Source organism: Astatotilapia calliptera, chromosome 13, assembly GCF_964374335.1.
Source record: "Astatotilapia calliptera chromosome 13, fAstCal68.1, whole genome shotgun sequence".
NCBI lineage: Eukaryota > Metazoa > Chordata > Actinopteri > Cichliformes > Cichlidae > Astatotilapia > Astatotilapia calliptera.
Genome location: NC_137434.1, coordinates 14,609,013 through 14,629,032, shown reverse-complemented (window position 1 = coordinate 14,629,032; position 20,020 = coordinate 14,609,013). Strand labels below are relative to the sequence as shown.

At 39.6% G+C, this 20,020-nt stretch overlaps 1 protein-coding gene across 1 annotated transcript; it reads right to left on the bottom strand.

The window, feature by feature from the left end:
- Positions 1 to 4,132: 4,132 nt before the first annotated feature.
- On the bottom strand, positions 4,133 to 17,038 carry elovl5 (ELOVL fatty acid elongase 5). Its single transcript, XM_026189178.2, has 8 exons — positions 16,900 to 17,038; positions 11,722 to 11,786; positions 11,227 to 11,414; positions 8,124 to 8,201; positions 7,456 to 7,627; positions 6,981 to 7,105; positions 5,736 to 5,870; positions 4,133 to 4,463 (listed from the first exon to the last, which is right to left on the bottom strand). The coding sequence occupies exons 2-8, from the start codon at positions 11,777 to 11,779 to the stop codon at positions 4,335 to 4,337; spliced, it is 885 nt and encodes a 294-aa protein (XP_026044963.1). The 5' UTR covers positions 11,780 to 11,786; positions 16,900 to 17,038; the 3' UTR covers positions 4,133 to 4,334.
- Positions 17,039 to 20,020: the final 2,982 nt, after the last annotated feature.

Sequence of the window (20,020 nt, the reverse complement as noted above, 5' to 3'; positions counted from 1 at the left end):
AGTGCATTAAGTCTGCATGCAGTGCTCGTGAGGAGGAGAACAGGGCAAATGGAAAAAACTTTGGGGTGAGGGTGGGTCATTGTCTCAACATATACTGTGTAGACTGAGTCGAAACGACGCTGACTGACCTCGGTAACAGAGGGGAAGAGACTTTTTTTCTGTCCCCACACCATTAAATAAAAACTTTGTAAGACAAAGCTCCCAAAGAGCTAGTTGGAATAGTTTCATGTGTAAGTGAGAAAGCTGTGCAGGGTGTGACCCCCTCACTCTGGCCTCATGTCTGCTTTCTGAGGTCAGACATTTGGTCACAACATCCTGATTAAATCCACAGTGAGCGAGCACAGACAGAGAGACATAGAAATTGATAATCTCCTGAGAATCATAAAAAATCATTTTGATATCTAGATTTTTTTAAAGATAATTAAGCATTGTGTTTGAAAGAAATCCACAAAAAGTCCAAATTCTCCTACACACAGTAATACCAAAAAACTTTAGAGGCCTAGCTTACACATTGGTTTTTATCCATAATGCACAATAGAACACCAAATACAAGTTTTATTTTGAAAAGGTTAAAATTACTATTCTGAACTAAACTGAATTTAGGAATCTCACACTGAGAAGAAAAAAAGATTATCAATCAAAACATTATTAAAAATGAATAATTTAACATCCTTTCTTGCTATAAAATGTGGAAACTGCAATGCTTATGACTTTGAAAATAAAGTCTATGTTGTCTATCAAATCCCTACAAATGTGGCATCACTAGAAAGTCGAGGATGTCCTCTTGACTGTACACCAGGACTCAAATAGATGCATTAATGTTGTTTGGTATAGAGCTCTCAGACTCATGTCCCCCACATAGGACAATAATATATTGCTGGGTCTGGATCATATTTAAAAACCAAATAAAAGCACAATGCCCTGATATGCAGATCATTCAAAACTATAACTACAAGAGCTATAACTTATTTGGAAGCTTTAATGCAAACAAGAAGTTTTCAAAAAGTTGGGTACAGGGAGAACAAGAATTCTGCCGATGTTACGTAATGGGGAAAAACCCACAGCTGGTGAAGCTTCTCAAAACTAATATGATTATTCAGTAAAATGCTTGGGTGTGGGAAAAAAAATCCCAGAGAGGTTGTTTCATGTCTCAAATTAAAGCTGGAAAGAATTTCAGGATTTCATAAACTAAAGGAAAATATCATTAAAGATTCAGACAGTCCAGACTCACATCTGCACACATGGGACAAGACTGAAAGCTAATATTGGAAGGTTATTTTGGAGCCCTGCATTAAACACAGGCGTGATTCTGTAGTGGGAATCGATCATTGCTCGGGTTCAGGATCACTTCTGAAAGACAGTCAGTGAACACTGACATGCTAAAAAAGAGAAATGTTTACAAAAGACACAGAAATGCTTCTGCCTCCTTTGGGCCTGAGGGCTGCGGAGAAGAAGTAAAGCATATTGGGATTTGGCCAGTAAATTAATTTAAGAAAATGTGAGTGCCACGTCATAGCTTAAAGAGAAGAGGGAACATGCAGCTTGTGTCCCCAAAAACTAGGTGCGTTAATATGGTATAGAAATTTATGAAGGCACCTGTATTGTTCAACGATTCAAATTTCTGACTAACGTATGCTGCCATTCTTTTTTCCCCAATGCAACAGGCCTCACTTATCTTCAAAACTGATAGCAAACTGCATGTATTCCAAATGCACGGCTGTGTAGCAGCAGTGAAAAACACTGAAAACATGCATATTTTTTAATGTCGTTATATAAAATGACAATTAAAATGATTGGTTCATTGATGTGTAAATCATTTAATGTTGCAGCGGTTTACTTAAATTACTTTTGCACTGCTTGATCAATAATAACTTCACCTATAATAATGCAGTTTATCTGGAAAATGATTCAACTAAATGTTATTTATACAGCATATAAATGTTATTTATACGCTGCAAGATAAAAACCCTACAACTTTAGAAAGAAAACCCCAGGAATCGGATGACGCTGGATGAGCAAGCACTCGGTGATGGCGACAAGGAAAAACTCCCTTTTTACAGGAAGAAGCCAGAAACAGAAACAGTCACAAAAATATTTGTAAATAACTTCTTTTTTTAAATACATAGAAATTGTAAATCTTTTTATTCATGCAGCCAGTCGTGCTAACATGCTCACATGGCAGCATGTTCGCATACCAACAGTTACTAACTATACATAATACAACTGATAAACTAGTTTTGCTATTAGCAACGGCTAGTAAATGTTTTGCAAACTCAAAAATAATTAAGAGTCTGTTCTCTTTCGTTATTGTCAGTGTGATTAATTTTCAAGACAAACACAACAAACATGTTCATAGTCTTTTTTTTAATGTGTTACAGTGAATAAACAAATTCTAACACATTAATTTGGATTCATGACCTGATTTCAGAAAATATATCTATCGATTTAACAATCTAGAAAATCTTTGATCTCAGTGCATCTTATTACATGTCATTACATGCCTGTATGATTTCATGGGTACAGTGTCAGAAATTAATTTAAGATTCATCCTTTAGCCACCCTTATACATTTCTTCTTCCATACCAGCATTTACTACCGCCTCTGCTTGGAAATTAAATAAAATTAAATAGTTTAATCACTAAAATCTTTTTCCCTCGTTATTTATTTATTTATTTTTGGGTGGGTGGGTGGGTGGGGTGGGGTGGATATGAGAGGAATAGAGAAAATACTCATTTGCTGATATATGTGTGCCAAACATGTAGCTACAGCCAGTAGTTTAGCATGAAGGCTGAGAACCAGGAGAAAAGCTACTTTGGCTATTTTCACGTATATTATGATCCAAAGTGAGCTTTCGAGGGTTTAAGTGGATGTAGTTACTTTTGAATAGAAAAAGGTCGGTCTTTTTTTTTTTGCTGTTGTTTTTTTGCTATTCTGTTTTATTGACATCAAATTATGATTAGAAGTTGTTAGAAATAATAATTTGTTGAAATTCTCAAATCCCACAAAGGAAATGTAGATTCAGGCACAAGATTCAGACATGAAGTTGGACACATATTTGTCTGACGTGAACAAACATTAAGAAAAATGGGAAAATGCTACATTAGAAACCAAATCAACTGGTCCAGAAGGCACAGAAGACCCTATTTCAATAAAGATATAATTAAAAAGAATTGTAATGATATTAATAATAAACTGTCCTAACTGAGCTTTTAATGTAAAGCTCCTCAGCAATGGGATTCGTCCAGTTGTCATAATCTTTCCAGTTTTTGAATGTTTAGTCACGTGTTCAGGCAGATCATAGATGTTCTAACTGGTTTACCTACGGGAGGTAAGATTGCCTTTCAACAACTTGATCTAAAGATAACAGATCTTTCATAGTCAACTATAAAAACTATAAAATTTGTCTGAATACAACATATTTACTTACTTAGCCAAAAACACTATGATTATCTTTACCATCTAAATAGTTTAAAAATAAACATTTATGCTGCAGTGCTAATGGCATAGGTTCATTTAATCAAATTATATTTAAGGTCTTAAAAGCTCAGTGGACAAGGGAAGACTAAATTTTCTGAATTAAGCAGAACTGAATTTAAACTACTCTCATGAAACACCACAGCTGCCCTGTCACGCTGTCTTAAATGCTTTTTAAATAGAAATCCTACAATGCGCAGAACACTATACTTTGGTTATGCTTTGTTAGATTGCTAAATATTCCAAATTTGAGACCCTGCACTGAATATTTTTCTGTAAATGTGCAATTTCAGGTGTTACAGCCTCTCAGTAAGTATGCATTACAGTATTACAGGGAGCAACATTTAAGATGATGCAACTGCTGAGGCAGGAATAAGATAAAGCAAGACGCGAGATGCGTATTCTGGTTACACATTAAGGACCACAGTAAGCATCGTGTACATGTGCATGTTTTCAGTCCCTCAAGTTGACGTCACTGAGTGTGAGAAGAACCTTCAGCTGCCAACACACTCGGTGCAGCTTTCATTTTTAGATCTTGCGGGTGTAAAGCGTTACTGAATGTGTGCTTGTTTGCTGGTAGCAAGAACAACATGTTTGCTTTGGATTATCATTACCTCTAGAAGGTGGGGAAGGCAATATTGTACAGTGTCAACCTTACTACAAAATATTAATTTTCTTCATTAAGTCAATAATTCAGTACAGTAAGTAGCAATATGTGCAAAAACATGGAAAGTCTCTGGCTATACTGTATGTGGCTATGGCTTATTTCATCTGAAGTAAGTGCTAGGCTATTCTAGGTAAGAAGACACATCTAGCAGCATTAGCTAACACACTACATTGAGAAATAGGTTTCTCAAATGTCAATCCACCCTCAGTTTCTTGGGTGCGGTGAAGTCCGTTGATGGCGTCCCGTTAGCATGTCCATTTGTTGATAGCAGGGAGCTGTTCTGTGGATGCTTCCTCTGAGAACCGCTCTTCTTCTTGTAAGTCTTGAGTGAGACAAAAGAGGGAAAAATAAATCACTACATATAATTTTATAGATGAAAATTCACTCTTCCTCTCAGCCTTCCTGGTTATTATAGTATAGCCCCGAACGACATATAGGAGAACAGGGCTCCACTCCTTGAGGCGGTAGTAATGTTTCCATGGTATTTCTCGATTCCTGGCTCCTCTAGTCGCATAACACAGTAACCTTGGGCTGGATACTGAACTCTGAGGAATCCATCAGAGTGTGAATGTTAGCTTGAGAACAGAACCCGTCTGTGAATCGGGCATATTTCATTTTATATAAAAACAAATGTAAGTTTGCTTGAGAAATAATAACTGCTGGCCACTGCTCTAATGACTCAAAGGTGCAAAGGGTACGTTTGCAGCAGACTACAGTCAGCTGTAGATAAAGGTTTGTGTTGGTGCTTTCACAAGTTCAGGTATTTTAAGGAGCAAGTTATTGTAGGACTGCGGATGTCATCCACTCCAGTGAATGGCTCTCTAAATTTTAATGGGTTTTGTGTAAAGGCAGAGGGCTGTAGCACAAAGGAACAAGAAGCACATCCGTGATAAAGAAAGTTTTCATAGGGAAAACTAAGCACACGTTCACTGCTTCCTTATGATTTAAAAAGGGTCCAAGTAGCAGCCAGGTATTCCTGATAAAATGCAATCAATTTAAATGATCATCAGAAAGAGTGCATGCTAAATGTTCACAACATTAAAATGAGAAAGACTGAACAAGTATGGCTCGTTTGCAAAGGTTTCCAACAGAAAGCCTCTTCTCTCTAAAAGAATGCAATGTTGCATCTGAGCAAACCACAAGGCATCTGGAAAAATGTCCTTCGGACAGATGTAACCAAAGTGGAAATGTTCAGCATTAAAACACAGCATAATGAAACAAACTGCTTATATGAACTGTCAAGTTAGATGGACCTGAATCATGAACTTTAAAGGCCATCTGTGTGACATCTAGGACTTAGTCAAAATCAGCTTAAACAACATGACAATGATCCCAAGCACCGTAACAGACTGGGCGAAAAAGAAAAGAATCAAGATGTTGCAATGGCTAAGTTAAGGTGTTACTAAGTCCAGATCTCATTTGCACTGAGACCTGGACTTTGAGAGCTGTGCCTGCAACATTCAATGAACTGAATCAACATTGTAAGACAGAGAGGGACAAAATTCCACCATAACAATGTGACACGCTGATAAAGTCGTGCATAAAACAATTACTTCCTTTGAATGTTTTACCTTCTTGCAAAGAAAAAACTCACCTGAATGTAGAAGTTCATGAAAAGGATAATGAGTGTGAACATGTAACTTATTTGGAAGTACAACCATCCCATCGGGAAGCCGCATGGCCATATGACTGCCAAAGTTGTCTGGGTCACAGTTAAAAAGAACTGGATCTGTGGAGAAAAACAAACAAACACATCACACACCACAGAGTGAGAGGGTGACAGAGAGCCCCCCCCCAATGTTCCATACTACTTTATATTTCTGCAACACTACAGGCAAAGGAAATATTGCTCTTTTTATGCCACTACGTGCACGTTTTCATACAATACACACAAAGTGCTTATAAAATATACAGTTCAGTGTGTCAATCAGCCTTAAGTTATTTGACCTTGTAACGGAGTCTGTATTTCCTTTAAATGTTCTTTAAAAGAAATAAATTTAAAGGAGAATTACAGCAAACAGATTTAAAACTAGGAAGCACTTTGAGACACTGTTTAAACCCAAAGTAAACCTTTTTTTAACAATACATTTTCATAACTGCTTATTTAAACAGGATTACAAGGGATAGTAGCAATCTGAGCTGACATAAGACTGTTCTGCAAAGAAGAATGGGCAAGGATTTCAGTCGCTAGATGTGCAAAGCTGGTAGAGACACACCCCAAAAGACTGGCAGCTGTAATTGCAGCAAAAGATGGTTCTAAAAAGTATTGACTCAGGGGGCTGAATAATTACGCACACCCCACTTTGCAGTTATTTATTTGTAAAAAAATTTTGGAATCATGTATGATTTTCGTTCCACTTCTCACGTGTACACCACTTTGTATTGGTCTTTCATGTGGAATTCCAATAAAATTGATTCATGTTTGTGGCTGTAATGTGACAAAATGTGGAAAAGTTCAAGGGGGTCAAATACTTTTGCAAGCCACTGTATATGAGTTTAAATACCTGGTTGACCCCACGTATTTAAACTCATCCACCTTCACTACCTGTCCTTCTTGCATCTTCACCTTTCCACCCGCCTCCTTCCCTTTCACATATATGTTTTCTCTTGCATCTCCTGACTTTCATTCATCTTCCACACGCACGCTAATCTAGCTACAAATCACAGAGTCATCTGCAGAAACTAAAGTCCATGGAGTTTCCAGTACTTTTGGATTTTAATTATGCATTTAATTGCACTTTTATTTGAAACAAACCACGTATTTTTTACTAAAATGCCGCTATTTTTACTTAAGAATCTGAATATTGTTTCTAGCACTGGAGGAAGAATGTGAACCCACCAGCTGTAACTGCGTGATGTACTTCTTCCACCAAAGGTATGGCCGGATGGCTGGAATGGCTGAGAGGCCATAGTACGAATACATCACGACGTGAATGAAGCTGTTTAGTGAGGCACCGAAGTACGCTGGAGAGGCACAAAAGAAAGAGACAGGATGATATTAACAAAGAGAGAGCAGGGATAATAAACTTGTTATTAGTCTGTTGTGTTTGGAGAATTTACTACAGATTTTATGTTAAGATAAAAAATAAAAACACTAGAAACCATTAACAGTAAAGTAATGCAGAAGTAATATGGTTTATGTGAGCAGTAAAAAGCGCAAAGTTAGTTACACATTGTAGCAGCGTGTGGGTCAATAAGTGTCACTTTGTATCCTTCAAGGCTAATGGGTTAGAGCACTTGAATTATTTAGCTGAACTGTGATGCCAGACTGTTTCTGTGGTTACTGGAGGGTGAAGCTGTGTAAAAACACTCACAATGCCCACAAGGTATCCAGTTCATAACAAACCACCAGATATTCAGCATGCTAGCATGGTGGTAAAGGTGCAGGAACGTGATCTGGTGATTATTTTTTCGTAGTATGAAGAAGAAGGTGTCCATGAACTCGATGAGCTTGGAGAAGTAGTACCACCAGAGGACATTTATAATCTGGGTGGGGGTGGGGGAGGAGAGAGAGAGAAACCTTCATAGCAAACAAAATATATACACAAAAAAAAAAAAAAAAAAATGTTGGCAAAATTGGAATGGGTTCCCAAAGGCACCCAAAGGTCTGGGAGGAATCTGTTTAACTGTAGGACTGACAAACTGATAAACCTTTTAATTTAATCGCTGCAGAACTGCAGAGCCAAGCACATTTCAGTGAGAGGCTTGTTTTCACTGATGCTGAAGACAGCCATCATGATGTCGAAAACTGGATTAAATGCACTGTCTCTGCAGCTTATCTGACTGGATTTATAGCTACCTGCCCACAGAAATCAAAGCAGATCAGTGGATACACATTTTAAGTAAAATGCCTACATATGCTCTCTCTCTCGTATAGACTCTCTTACAATTTCACTATAAAGCCCATCAGTGTATCAAAGAAGCAATCAAAAGACAGAGGAACACCCACACAAAAAGAGTGCACAGTGTAAAGGTGACTGACCTTAATATCCGCTTCCTCTGCACTGTGAGTGTTCTGGCAGTAGAAGTTGTAGCCTCCGTGCCACGCAGCGCTAATGAGCTGTAGATAAAAAGACATTAAATGTAAAATTAATTTATTTTGTACCAAAAAAAAAAAAAAACTAAACACAAAGAATGTGCAGTGCACAAATAGAAGTGCATGATTTGTGTTTTTAAATATGACTCAATCCTTCCAGCAACTAACAAACGTGTGCAAATACACGCACAAATAGCAAGTAAGATAACTATTTTCTCCTGTTAATACATGTTGTGTCAGATTGTGATGAACCATCTTTAGCTGATAACAATTAATGACAACAAAGATGATACAGTTTAAAAGGCATCAAGCTCATTGTTTATCATCACACAACGTGAGGGAAGTCGTTTAATCTAGGAAAGGCTAATTGCAGTACTCTAGGACAGCGGTCCCCAACCCCCGGGCCTCGGACCAGTACCGGTCCGTGAGTCGTTTGGTACCAGGCCGCGAGAGTTGAGGCTCAGGTGTGAAATGTGTGGTTTTCAGGGTTTTTATCGGTTTTCAGCGTTATTTTGTTATCGTTTTTATCGTTAACTCGCTTTTCCTGGGTCTTTTCACGTGTTTTATGTATAACTCTTCTATTTTTCAGTACCGGTACTAGTTTTATTTTGTTGTATTTTTCTGCGACACCTTAAAGGCCGGTCCGTGAAAATATTGTCGGGCATAAACCGGTCCGTGGTATTCAGCAAAGGACACCATGTACTCACCTTTAGTCTACATTAACTCCCTTTTGTTTGCACTGATTTTTGTGTGTGTATGTCAAAGGTTTCATTGGAATGTTTGCAAAGCTCCGAACACTTTCTGACCGGCTGCTACGTTCCTTAAAATCCAGACTCTCAGACCATCTGCAACATGTTAGCTTCAACAATAAACATGCAGCAGCAGCAGCAGCCTGTAATCTCTGTGGACTACATAAGAGGAGGAAACTTACAGAAACTGGATTATTCAGCCTATTTGTTGCCATTTCTAGTAAATCTTGTTAGAGGCATTGAAAGGGCACATTAAAGAATAATTATTCAAATACACGTGGATGACTTAGCTGATTGCTGAGTCACCACTTCCATATAGATGCACTTTGTCTGCTGCTGTAAAAGGCTTCACTTACACAGCTTAGAGCCAAGAAACCGCCAGCAGAATGAGGTTTGTATTTTATCTTGTGGGCACAGATATTAGCCTGTCTCTAACTTAATATACAGCTTTGATTGATTGATTTTTTTCAGACTTACAGATGCATTATAGTCAAACAAAACTGATCACAATTACAGTTGTGCTCTGGAAAGTTGACAAAGATCAAAAGTGGCCTGTACTTTGATTCACATCAGGTGGCCTTGATTGATTTTGCACTGCCAAAAGTTCACCCCGTGGCTGCGGCATTACCAAACTGGAGTGCTTAATGAATCAAAGCAGGCAACAGTCCACTGGGGCCTTACGCAATGCAGCGGGACAGACAAGATTGGTCTGCCAGCTGTGATGGGGAGGAGACTAAAGATACTTTAGACTTACACGTCCTCAGAAATGCTATGTCTGGTTCTGACATCCTGGTGTTCACAGTACGCATAACAGCAGATGCTGTCACTGATAAGAGAACTCTGCACTATTGCCACATCCCAGTGCACTGAGCTCAGACTGACTGAGCCTCCCTGCCAAATAAGAATGCTCTTCCATGTTTGTTTACATTAGTGCGTCTCTCAATTGCAGTCACTTAGTCAGCCCGTTTATAAAAAAGCAGTTTTCCAGCAAACAATAGTGTCCTGTGCTAAAAGCTGGCACAATGAGCCTGTCAGCATCCAGCTGCGTCCCTCTCTCCCCCCCGGGGGCTTTGTCTCTTGGTGCAGCTTTCAGCCACAGATGCAGGCAGCCAATTCCTCGCAAAAGAGTGATGGCGCACTGATATCTGTTAAAAATGAAGCTATAATTAATTTTACACTCAATTTTTGTACTAATCTAGCATGATAACTCATGTTAGAGGCAGATGTGGGAGGTAACAAAGTATAAATACTTCGTTACTATAGGTATCAGTACTTTTTCTGACAGCTTTTTACTTTTAACTGCTACATTTTCAAATCTGTACTTTCTACTCCTTACATTTTCAAAACTTTTTGAGGGGAGTTATTATTTCGTCACTGTGTCTTCAAACGTGAAACTGATTTAAGCCTGAAGAGTAACAAATGGAATCACCGGAGGACGTCGCATAAAAAGAGATGAAAGAGGAAAACCGTGTGCCAAATTGGGCGGGTGTTTTTTGGCACACCGGAATGATTGCAGGTGTCTATAAGTTGCGGTGTCTGAAGTTCAGCATCTTCAGCGAGCATCTTGATGAATTCATTTGTGTACATCCACAAAGAGCAGTGGGTCAGCTGATCACAGCCTGTACACTAAGAAGATCTACTGGAGCTCTAAACGGTAATAATTGTGAGTTGTGATTCTTTTCCCCATGCTGAGCCATTACCGCTGATTTTAGGATTCCCCCACCTGCTAAATTAGTCTTTAACCTCTTCCCAACTCATTTTCCTGTTTAGAGGCAAAGTCACCCTCTACAGAAAATAGAGCTATTTTTTAATTTTCTGTCTTTTTCTCTGCTCATGTCCTACTTCCCTGATTCAAGCCCAGTACCTTTGTAAGAATTAAAATGTAAACTGAAATAAAATCAGTATTTCTATCTACTAATATTATTTTATCATTACATTAATATAGGACAAGGTTCGGTTAGCTTTGCATTGCAAAAGTGGTAGAAATGTTCTTCAAGGAGGTACTTTTACTTTCTTTAAGTAGGTGAGATGCCTGCTGTTGTGATTTGGCACTATATAAATGAAACTGATTTGAATTTTCAACACATTAACTTAAACAACCGTCACACTTACTGCCTTGTATAACCTGCCTCTTGATAGTTGCCACAGTAACAACACAATCAATGGCCAATTGGTGTACATCTAGTTCTGGGTCATTTTAGTTTCCTCCTCTTTATTTTATAATCTATTTGCAGTGCGACTCTGCTGTGTTTGCTTTGGCCCAGTTTAGCTCATCTCTCAGCGCTGAGCAGTTCGTTTACCTCATAGAACATATAAAAGGACAAGAGCGTCAGGCCCAGATTGTAGAACACCATGACGGCTCTGCAGGAGTACGGCTGCCTGTGTTTCATGTACTTGGGCCCCATCCAAACGATCAGAAGGTACATGACTGTGAGTGCAAAGGTTGGTGGGTAGTTGTCGAGCAGCAGCATTCCCCGAACCCGCTGATCTGAAATATGGAGATAAAGAGGTGAGGAGAGGAGGATGGACAATAAGGTGGCCTGACTGCCAGCAGCAAATGAATGAAGAGAGCTGAAAAGAAATCACCAGCAAAAGGAATATTGCTCAATACCTAGAAAGTTAGCAGGCGGAAAAGCACAAGACGATCCACAGAGCAGTGTCGAGCATGTAACGTACGACTTGGGTCAAAGGTTTTAAGTAATGTTTACCTTATATAACATTTTCTCACAGGGTACTTGTAGAGTTGTGAATGATTTGCACCGTTCAGTGAATTAGTGCAATTTGCATCATCTTACCTCTTGGACCCATCCATGAGTCGATATACGCGTTCAGTTTATGATTGAAGGTCTCCATTTTTCACCTAGAAAAAGAACAGAGTGTTGTTAGACGTTATTACAAAATAATTATTCAAAAGCTTAAAAAAAGAATAATAAATGTAAAGGAGTATGTGCTACAGTAAGGTAATCGAACTACTCTGTATCATCTACAATTAAGACTTTTAGCAGCATGAGCATCACGGCGACTGTGGTTAGCACCGTTTCCTCACAGCAAGAAGCTTCTGGGTTCAGACCTTGGTGGGGCACTACTGTGTGGAGTTCGCAGGTTCACTGGGAGCTCTGGTTTCTTGCAGGATTAAAAGATATGTTATGTTAATGCTGCCTATGTATGCCCAGGGTAAACTTGAGTTCTGTGCATTCAGGAGAGGATGACTCATCACACCACGATTTTATATGCAACATACCAGGTTGAACCCCATTTTCCTTCACAACTTCATTAATCCTTCATATTCAACATAGATTCAAGGTGCTGGAAACACTCCTGGGAAAGCCTTGTTCATATTGACATGATGACACCACGCAGTTACTGCAGATTTGTCAGCTGCAGATCCAAGTGTAGCCCTGTTGGATTGTGATCTGGAGATTGTAGAGGACCTTTGAGCACACTAAACTCATTGTCATGTTCAAGAAACAGGTTTAAGATGATTTGAGCTTCGTGACATGCCGCATTATTCCCCCAGAAGCAACCATCAGTAGGTATACTGCTGCCATAAAGGGACCCGGATTAGTCAGCAACAATACTCAGGTAGGCTGTGGTGTTTAACCAGTGCTCAGTTGTTATCAAAGGGCTCAACATGTGCCAAGAAAACACCCCAATAAACTAATATACCAACACCAGCAGCCTGAACACACTTTCATGTTACCTGGACCAAATTCAGACCTTCAACATCCAAATGTTACCAATGTTTCCAGTCTTGTATTGACCAAACTTGGTGGGCCTGTGCAAGTGGTAGCATCAGTTTCCTGTTGTTAGCTGCCCATCTTCTTTGAGATTCAATGTGTTATGCGTTCAGAGATGCTCTTCTGCATACCATGGCTGTAACGACTGGTTGTTTGTATAGTTACTATTGTCTTCTCATCAGCTTGAAGCACTCCGGCCATTCTCCTCTGACTTTTGGCATCAATGAGGCTTTTTCAGCCAAAGAAATGCTGCTCTTCAGGATATCTTACCAGTCTGTGTAAACCCTGAAGATGGTCATGTGAGAAAATCCAGGTAGATGAGCAGTTTCTGAAATTTCTAACCGATTGTGTTGCTTAATCAGTCATTTCAAATGTGAGTTGAGAGACTGAGCTAACGCCACTGGATGTCTCTGTGCGTCTCTCTCACACACACACACACACACACACACACACACACACACACACACACACACACACACACACACACACACACACACACACACACACACACACACACACACACACACACACACACACACACACACACACACACTACTAGGTTATAACCTAAATTTAATACCACGGTACCTAAATAAGTCTAATGAAGAACATGACGCCCAAAACCACCTCTCCCAATATGGTTGTCATTTGGAATTAGTAACAACAGTCACTTATGAGAGCAAGTACAATTTCAGGGAGTAAAACAAAACCAGCACAATGAAAAGATGTTAAGTCTGTAGAGTGTGGTGGAAACCAACCATAGTTTTATCACTACAAGTAGACATAGAGATGAATGCAGTGGTAATCAATCCTTGTGAAAGATGTCTTTATTAGTGATCAAAACCACAGCCTTTTAAAAAATATGATCAACTCTAAGCAGCGTTTAAACACCATGACATAACTCCAAGAAATCAATTCTGATATATGCCTATCAGCAGCTGAAAGCATCTGTGCCTGCCTGCCTTTTTAAGTCTCCATACTTCAGTCCATAGATTCTCTCCACCTAACACATCCCATAAACCTAGCAGTGATCCTTCACATCCCTCTTGTTTCCATCAACACATCAAATATATTCAGTTCTCACTCTGGGATGCAAATGAAGTGCAGAGGCCAGGAGGCAGGTGTACTCAGAGGATAACCACGACTCTATCCCATTACTACCAATGTGTATTGATCCTCTGGCTCTCAGATTGTTGAAGATGATGAACGTGTCAGAATGTGCAGATTCATTAGCCCTTTATGTGTATATTTCCTAAACCTTGTGGATGTTCTGCTGCCAAAGCTGTCATATTGTGGTGGTGGTTGTGGCCCTGTGTCTGCTGATAGTTCAGCCCTTTGTGACCGTTTCAAACCCACAGTTTGTAATGTCCCCCTCCTGATTTAAACAGCTGCCTGAGGAGCTGTCAAGAAGAGCGTGAAAGCAAATTATTGCTCTGTCAGTAGATATACCACTATATAACTGTCATACAGCAAAAAGTTAGGTTTTACTGCTATACTTCAGAAAGTCAGATCGGCCCAGTGATATGAAGCAGAAGGCCATGTACAGGCCAGTATGAACGTCTGGATGTGCACCACTGGATATTTTTTCCATATAAGTCTAATAAGTTACTACTGCCAGGTTCTGTTCACAAGCCTGTCTCCTACTATGATTTACAGCAGCAGGAAGCACATTCATCACGACACGCAGGCCTGGATAAACGCATCATGTTTTTAACATTACAGGACATTTTCAAAAACCAGTGCTTCTACACAATAACAGCACTGCTTCCACATACAGTCTTAACAATACTCTCACTTCAGAAGTGCATGAATCCCTGCGTTAAGATTTTCTTACTCCCAATCTGATAAGTCTCATGATCACATGCTTTATTCATTATCACCCCAGAGGTGTTTACACATTCCTGCAGGCCTTTATATTGTTTGCAAAAGCCTGCTGTATCACTTCAGCCTTTGCAAACAGAAATAGTACGACTGCCTTCTTTATATCCTCTGACATGTTTCCCCAGCTATTGAGTCAATGCAGCAGTCTGTGATCTAACCGACTGCTGCACCGCTGGACTGTCGCTACACCTGCCCCCTGAGAGCATGAAGACAAATCCCATTCTCCTGCAAGCTGAGAGATACTGTAGCTCTTCTACCACATATGAAAACACTTTTTTGACTCTTACATTGACAGTAAATCGCACCGTTTTTCAGAATAACCTTGGCCACTAAAGACAGAAATGTGAGCAGATCTATCAAATTTAACCAAAGCATCTCAATTCAACCTGCACACGCCTCTTAGACACAGTCATATGATACTGAAATGCAACTAACAGAACTGAGAGGACACACTAATGACTTTGTTTACATGCATTCAGAAAGTCTTTTAATCTATGTAAAGAAATTCTTATTTAAACTGACTAAAGCCCATAAATACAGAGTATATATAAGTAAAAGTTAAACACCTATTTGAATCGCTGCTCAGGGAACACATAGCATGTAATCATTTATCTGTCGGCACTGAATATGGCTTATTCTGATCGACCCCAGTTTGGTGATATCCTCGCTGATTATCTGAGATGCATTAGGCTGCACCAAAACATGATAATCTGCAGGGCCTTAATCAGAGCAGGCTGAGCCTCAACAGGGGAGCAGGTTAGCAGCCAGTCAGTGAGTCTTTGCTGGGTACAAGCTGCATGCAGCCCTGCAAAATATGTCTAAACAGTCAGAGCTGAAGCTTCTATTTAGTGTTGTTTTATTTATATAGCACTAAATCACAACAACAGTTGCCTCAGGGTGCTTTATATTGTAAGATAAAGATCCTACAATAATGCACATATGACCCCCTATGAGCAAGGGCTTTGGTGACAGTAGGAAGGAAAAATTCCCTTTTTAACAGGAAGAAAACCTCCAGCAGAATCAGGGTCAGAAAGGGACGGCCATCTCCTGCAACTGGTTCTTCTTGAAGAGAGGAAGACTCTCTAATAGTATTCATCACTGCAGTATGTGCCACTTTAAAGGCTCTCTGTTTCTTTCAGGCTACTCTGGGAATGGTTTGTAATAATTTCTCCACTACTGTGGCGATTTTCACTTTATTTACCAGGTGTTTGTCAAAAATCAGAGTCCTCTTATTAGAGTTCTCCTCAAACATCACCACACAAAGATAAGACTATCAAACCAATCCATGCACATCTGTTTTGCTAACCTGCACAAGAATAAACACAACCTTAGCTTTTTAAACTCATTTCATTGTCTTCACATTCATTACTGGTACTTTCTTGGACACTTTTATCTTCTCAATTTTTTTATGACTGCTGTGTGAAGGTTGTCTGGCAAACTAAGATTTCCGTTGTACAGTATAAACCTGTCTGTGCTTATTTGCATGTGTATATGACACTTACAAAACTTTATGGACATTTCCCACCTCTGGTAACACATGTAACTAATTCTCAACAAAAATTAAACTACAACTAAAAACCAGCATCATGTTTTCACTCTAAGCACCTGTCATGTCTTATTAATTACATGGAAATAGTCGATATAAGGCTAGCTTATTCTCTCTAGTGCCCTGCTTTAAATGCTAATGTACTCATTAACTGCATGGGTGACCACCAAGAATAAAGTGGCTCTACAGATGATGATGATGATGATGAAGAAACCCAATTCAGTTCCCGAGAGCACATAAAAATGCACACTTTCACTCCTGGGTTTGTCACATTATCTACAGCCATCACTTACAAACATGTATTAAGCGCACAAAAACACGTTGCAGTACTCGGTGGCTACTTCCAAAGAGTTTTGACGTGATGATCGCGACAGGTTCACGGGACTGCTACACAAAACCGCCTCCCCCCCCCCCAACACACACACAGTATTATTGTATAATAGCAACTATTCTGCATGGAGGGGGGGGTCACACGTGTAACCCTAAGCTGCACTTTACGCACTATCCTGTTCAGCAGCAGCCCCGTTAACCTAAAGATGTGAGCTGCTGCCGACGACGTTAACCCCGTTAATTTCAAAGCGGAAACTTCCAGAGAGGAATTCATTAACATGCCGAGCAGCAAACTTCGCATCCCGTCGATCGCAACCTACAACCCACAGTAACAGCAGAGGTCACCGCTTCGGGAGCATCAGTCAAAACTGGTCGCTTTCACTGCAGACGCCATGAAGGCAGCATCATTAATAATAATTATAATTTTTTTTTTTTTAAAGAAGAACTAAAACGTAGAAGAAGACAGAGAAAGCGCCTACCGTACAGCCACGGAGCTGGGCCGGCGCCTTATTTAGACGGAGGAAGAAGCCCTGAGAGTGGATCAGGAGAGAGTGGATGCAGCTGTGAGCAGCGGACTGCCTACCTTTGGAGGCGGAGTGAGAAAAAAGGAGAAAAAAAGCCCGCCTGTGTAACCTTGGCTTGGCCGGGTCTGGGCACAATGTGCAGCCTTGTCGCTCACAGTGGAAAATAGTGGGAGGAACACGCAGATTGGCCCATTGCCCCGCAGGAGGGCTACAGCCACGAGGTGACCCGATGCGTTGCAACTGCACACGCAGGAAAAAGGGAAAGAAGATGACATGCAGGTTTTCTGTACCTTCCTGTAACTTTATTACAAAGTCACATTCATTAGAAGGAAGAATTGGGTCGTTGCAGATTTTATTTCTCATCAGTGGGAAACATATTTGAAGTAGAAATGAAGTAGAAATAATTGAAGCCACACGTGACGTTTATGGTTTAAAGACACGAGTTATGTCACAGGTTTTTACTGCTGGTCAAAGGGGCGCTCGTTCGTGCATCGTGATTTTTTTTTAAGCTTTGCACTATGCCAAGGAGTCAGGCTTCTGATCAGGCATCATTTAATCTGTATCAAAGATCACTTCTGATGTAGAAAAAAAATCCTCCTGTCGCAGGAGACTTAAAAAAAAATCTTTTCTTTAAGTGTCTAAATCAGGGGAGTTAAACATAAGGTTTGGGGGCCAGAATCAGCCCAGCAAAGACTCGAGTTTGGCCCACTGGAAGGCTGTGGAAATATGACAGATGGCATTATATTTAGATTTTTGTTGTATTTTCATAGCTTTTTACAGCTTTTCCTAAGTAATAGATAAAATAATATCAGTTAAAACACAGAAAATCCCCGTTTTTTACATTTCTTTCTTCTTCTTTTGTTTTTTTCCAGTGAGTCCACGGGAAAAGGGGACATTTTTTGCAAATTAATGTGAATTACTCTCATGCTCACTTGAAATCAAAGTGAGTTGACGTGGCCCACTATGTAAAATGAGTTTGATATCCCTGGTCTAGTTTACAACTGTTTTTATGACCTGTCATAATAAAGACACTCTTTCATTGTCTTTCTCTCTCTTTTGAAATGAAATATTTTGCAAATATATAATCAGTGTGTTTAGTGATGGTGTACAGTTCACTGAAAGTTTCCTTGATTTGTACAGAGCTAGCTGCAGTACATGCTACACTCAGAGGTAATTCTTGCTGAATGACATTTAATATTGTGCATGTGGCTGCTGAGCTAAGCGTACTTGAAGTATGGCTGTGTGCTCACTATGCATTTTTAATAAAAAACAGCTTTTTCTTTCTTTCTTTTTTCTCCTTACAGTTATGACTGGATGCTTGCAGGGTAAACAGGATATTTATGCATACCTCACACCCATCTCTTTTAAGAGACCAGTAGGTCCATAAAGCACAGACACAGTCCCAAACAATCCCACATGTTTAGCCACATCTAAATGGGTTGAGAGAAAAACCTTTGGTGAGCATCACTTATGAGGAGTTTACAGCACAGCACAACATAAACCACAGTGGTGCTGCGGTTTATGTTGGATTTTGAACTTTTTTGACTCAGTTATTAGTTTTTATATTGTTTAATTACTTTTATAATTCACCAGTAACACTTTCCAGGTCATACTTTAATTTTTTTTCTTAATTTTTTTAAAAGAAAAAGAAAACACATTTATCCAATTTGTCATTAATAAGTACTCAGTTCACACTGATACAGACACACTCGCAGAAACACCCTTTGGCCATTGAACGTTCCCCCAGAATTTAAAATCCTTCTCCTCACATACAAGGTCTTGAATAATCAGGCCCCACCTTATCTTAGAGACCTCACAGTATCATATCACCCCAACAGAGCTTGTCACTCTCAGACTGTGGGCTTACTTATGGTTTCTTGGGTATTTAAAAGTAGAATGTGAGGCAGAGCCTTCAGCTTTTAGGTCCCTCCTTATGGAACCAGCTTCCAGTCCTCCCTTAGTTACACTGGAAAAGGCCTAGGCTGCTGGGGACTTCCCATGATGCACTGAGCTTCACTCACCTCTTTTCACTCTCTGTGTCTATATACGCCACTCTGGATTTAATCATACATTATTATTAATCTCTGGCTCACTTGTGTGCCCTTTGTCCTGCCTCTGTCCCCTCATCCCCAACTGATCGTGGCAGATGGATGCCCCTCCCTGAGCCTGGCTCTTCCAGAGGTATCTTCCTGTTAAAAGGATGTTTTTCTTTCCCACTGTTGCCAAGTGCTTGTTACTGTAGATATAAAGCACTATGAGGTGACTGTTGTTGTGATTTGATGCCATATAAATAAAAGTGAACTGAATCAGTGATGATTATGTGGGCTTTTTTTCCTGCTTATTGATAAAGCTTGTGTCATACTGCCCAAAGTGAGACAACAGAAAGAAGCTGTAAGCATACAACTAACAGATTTATCTGATATAGCATGCATGTTAACAACCAGAAAAACTAAAAATTAGTTGAAGTTAAGTTTCTGATCTGATCAACATCAAAACTCATTTTTAATCTGTTTTTGGTCTTCGTATAATCCTAAAGGAAACAATGGTGTCTTTGTCTAAACGCTCCGGTAATTTTCCACTAATTTTTTGTAAGCATCCATGCTTTCCTTTTTCCTTTTAAATTTATAAATAAAGAAGTTTCTTTCCCTGAATTTGACCCTTCCCAATGGTTTGGAAAAGGGTGTGTACACGTCTGCCTTCTGCTGATAGAAACCCTGCTGATCAGAGTGGGGGTGGAGACTATAACCCCCCCCCCCCCCCAAAAAAAAAAAACAAAAACAAAAAAAACAACCCATGATTAGTATGCCTTTAAGAAAAGCCTTACTCTTTGTTGTTACAATCATAGGATAGAATGTTGTTGTATTATCACAACAGGAAGGCTAGAAAAGCTGCAGTTCAACCGATGGCCACTATGATTACAGCTTAAAACATCTTTCGTCATCATTATGGTCTTTTTTAATTTAATCCCCCCTAATAATCATTTTAGAAGTTTTTCTGTATAATCACTGGTCAACCTGTAATATTTTGAAGACCTGCTACTGGTTACTGAACGACCGCTGTTTCCACAAAGAGACCT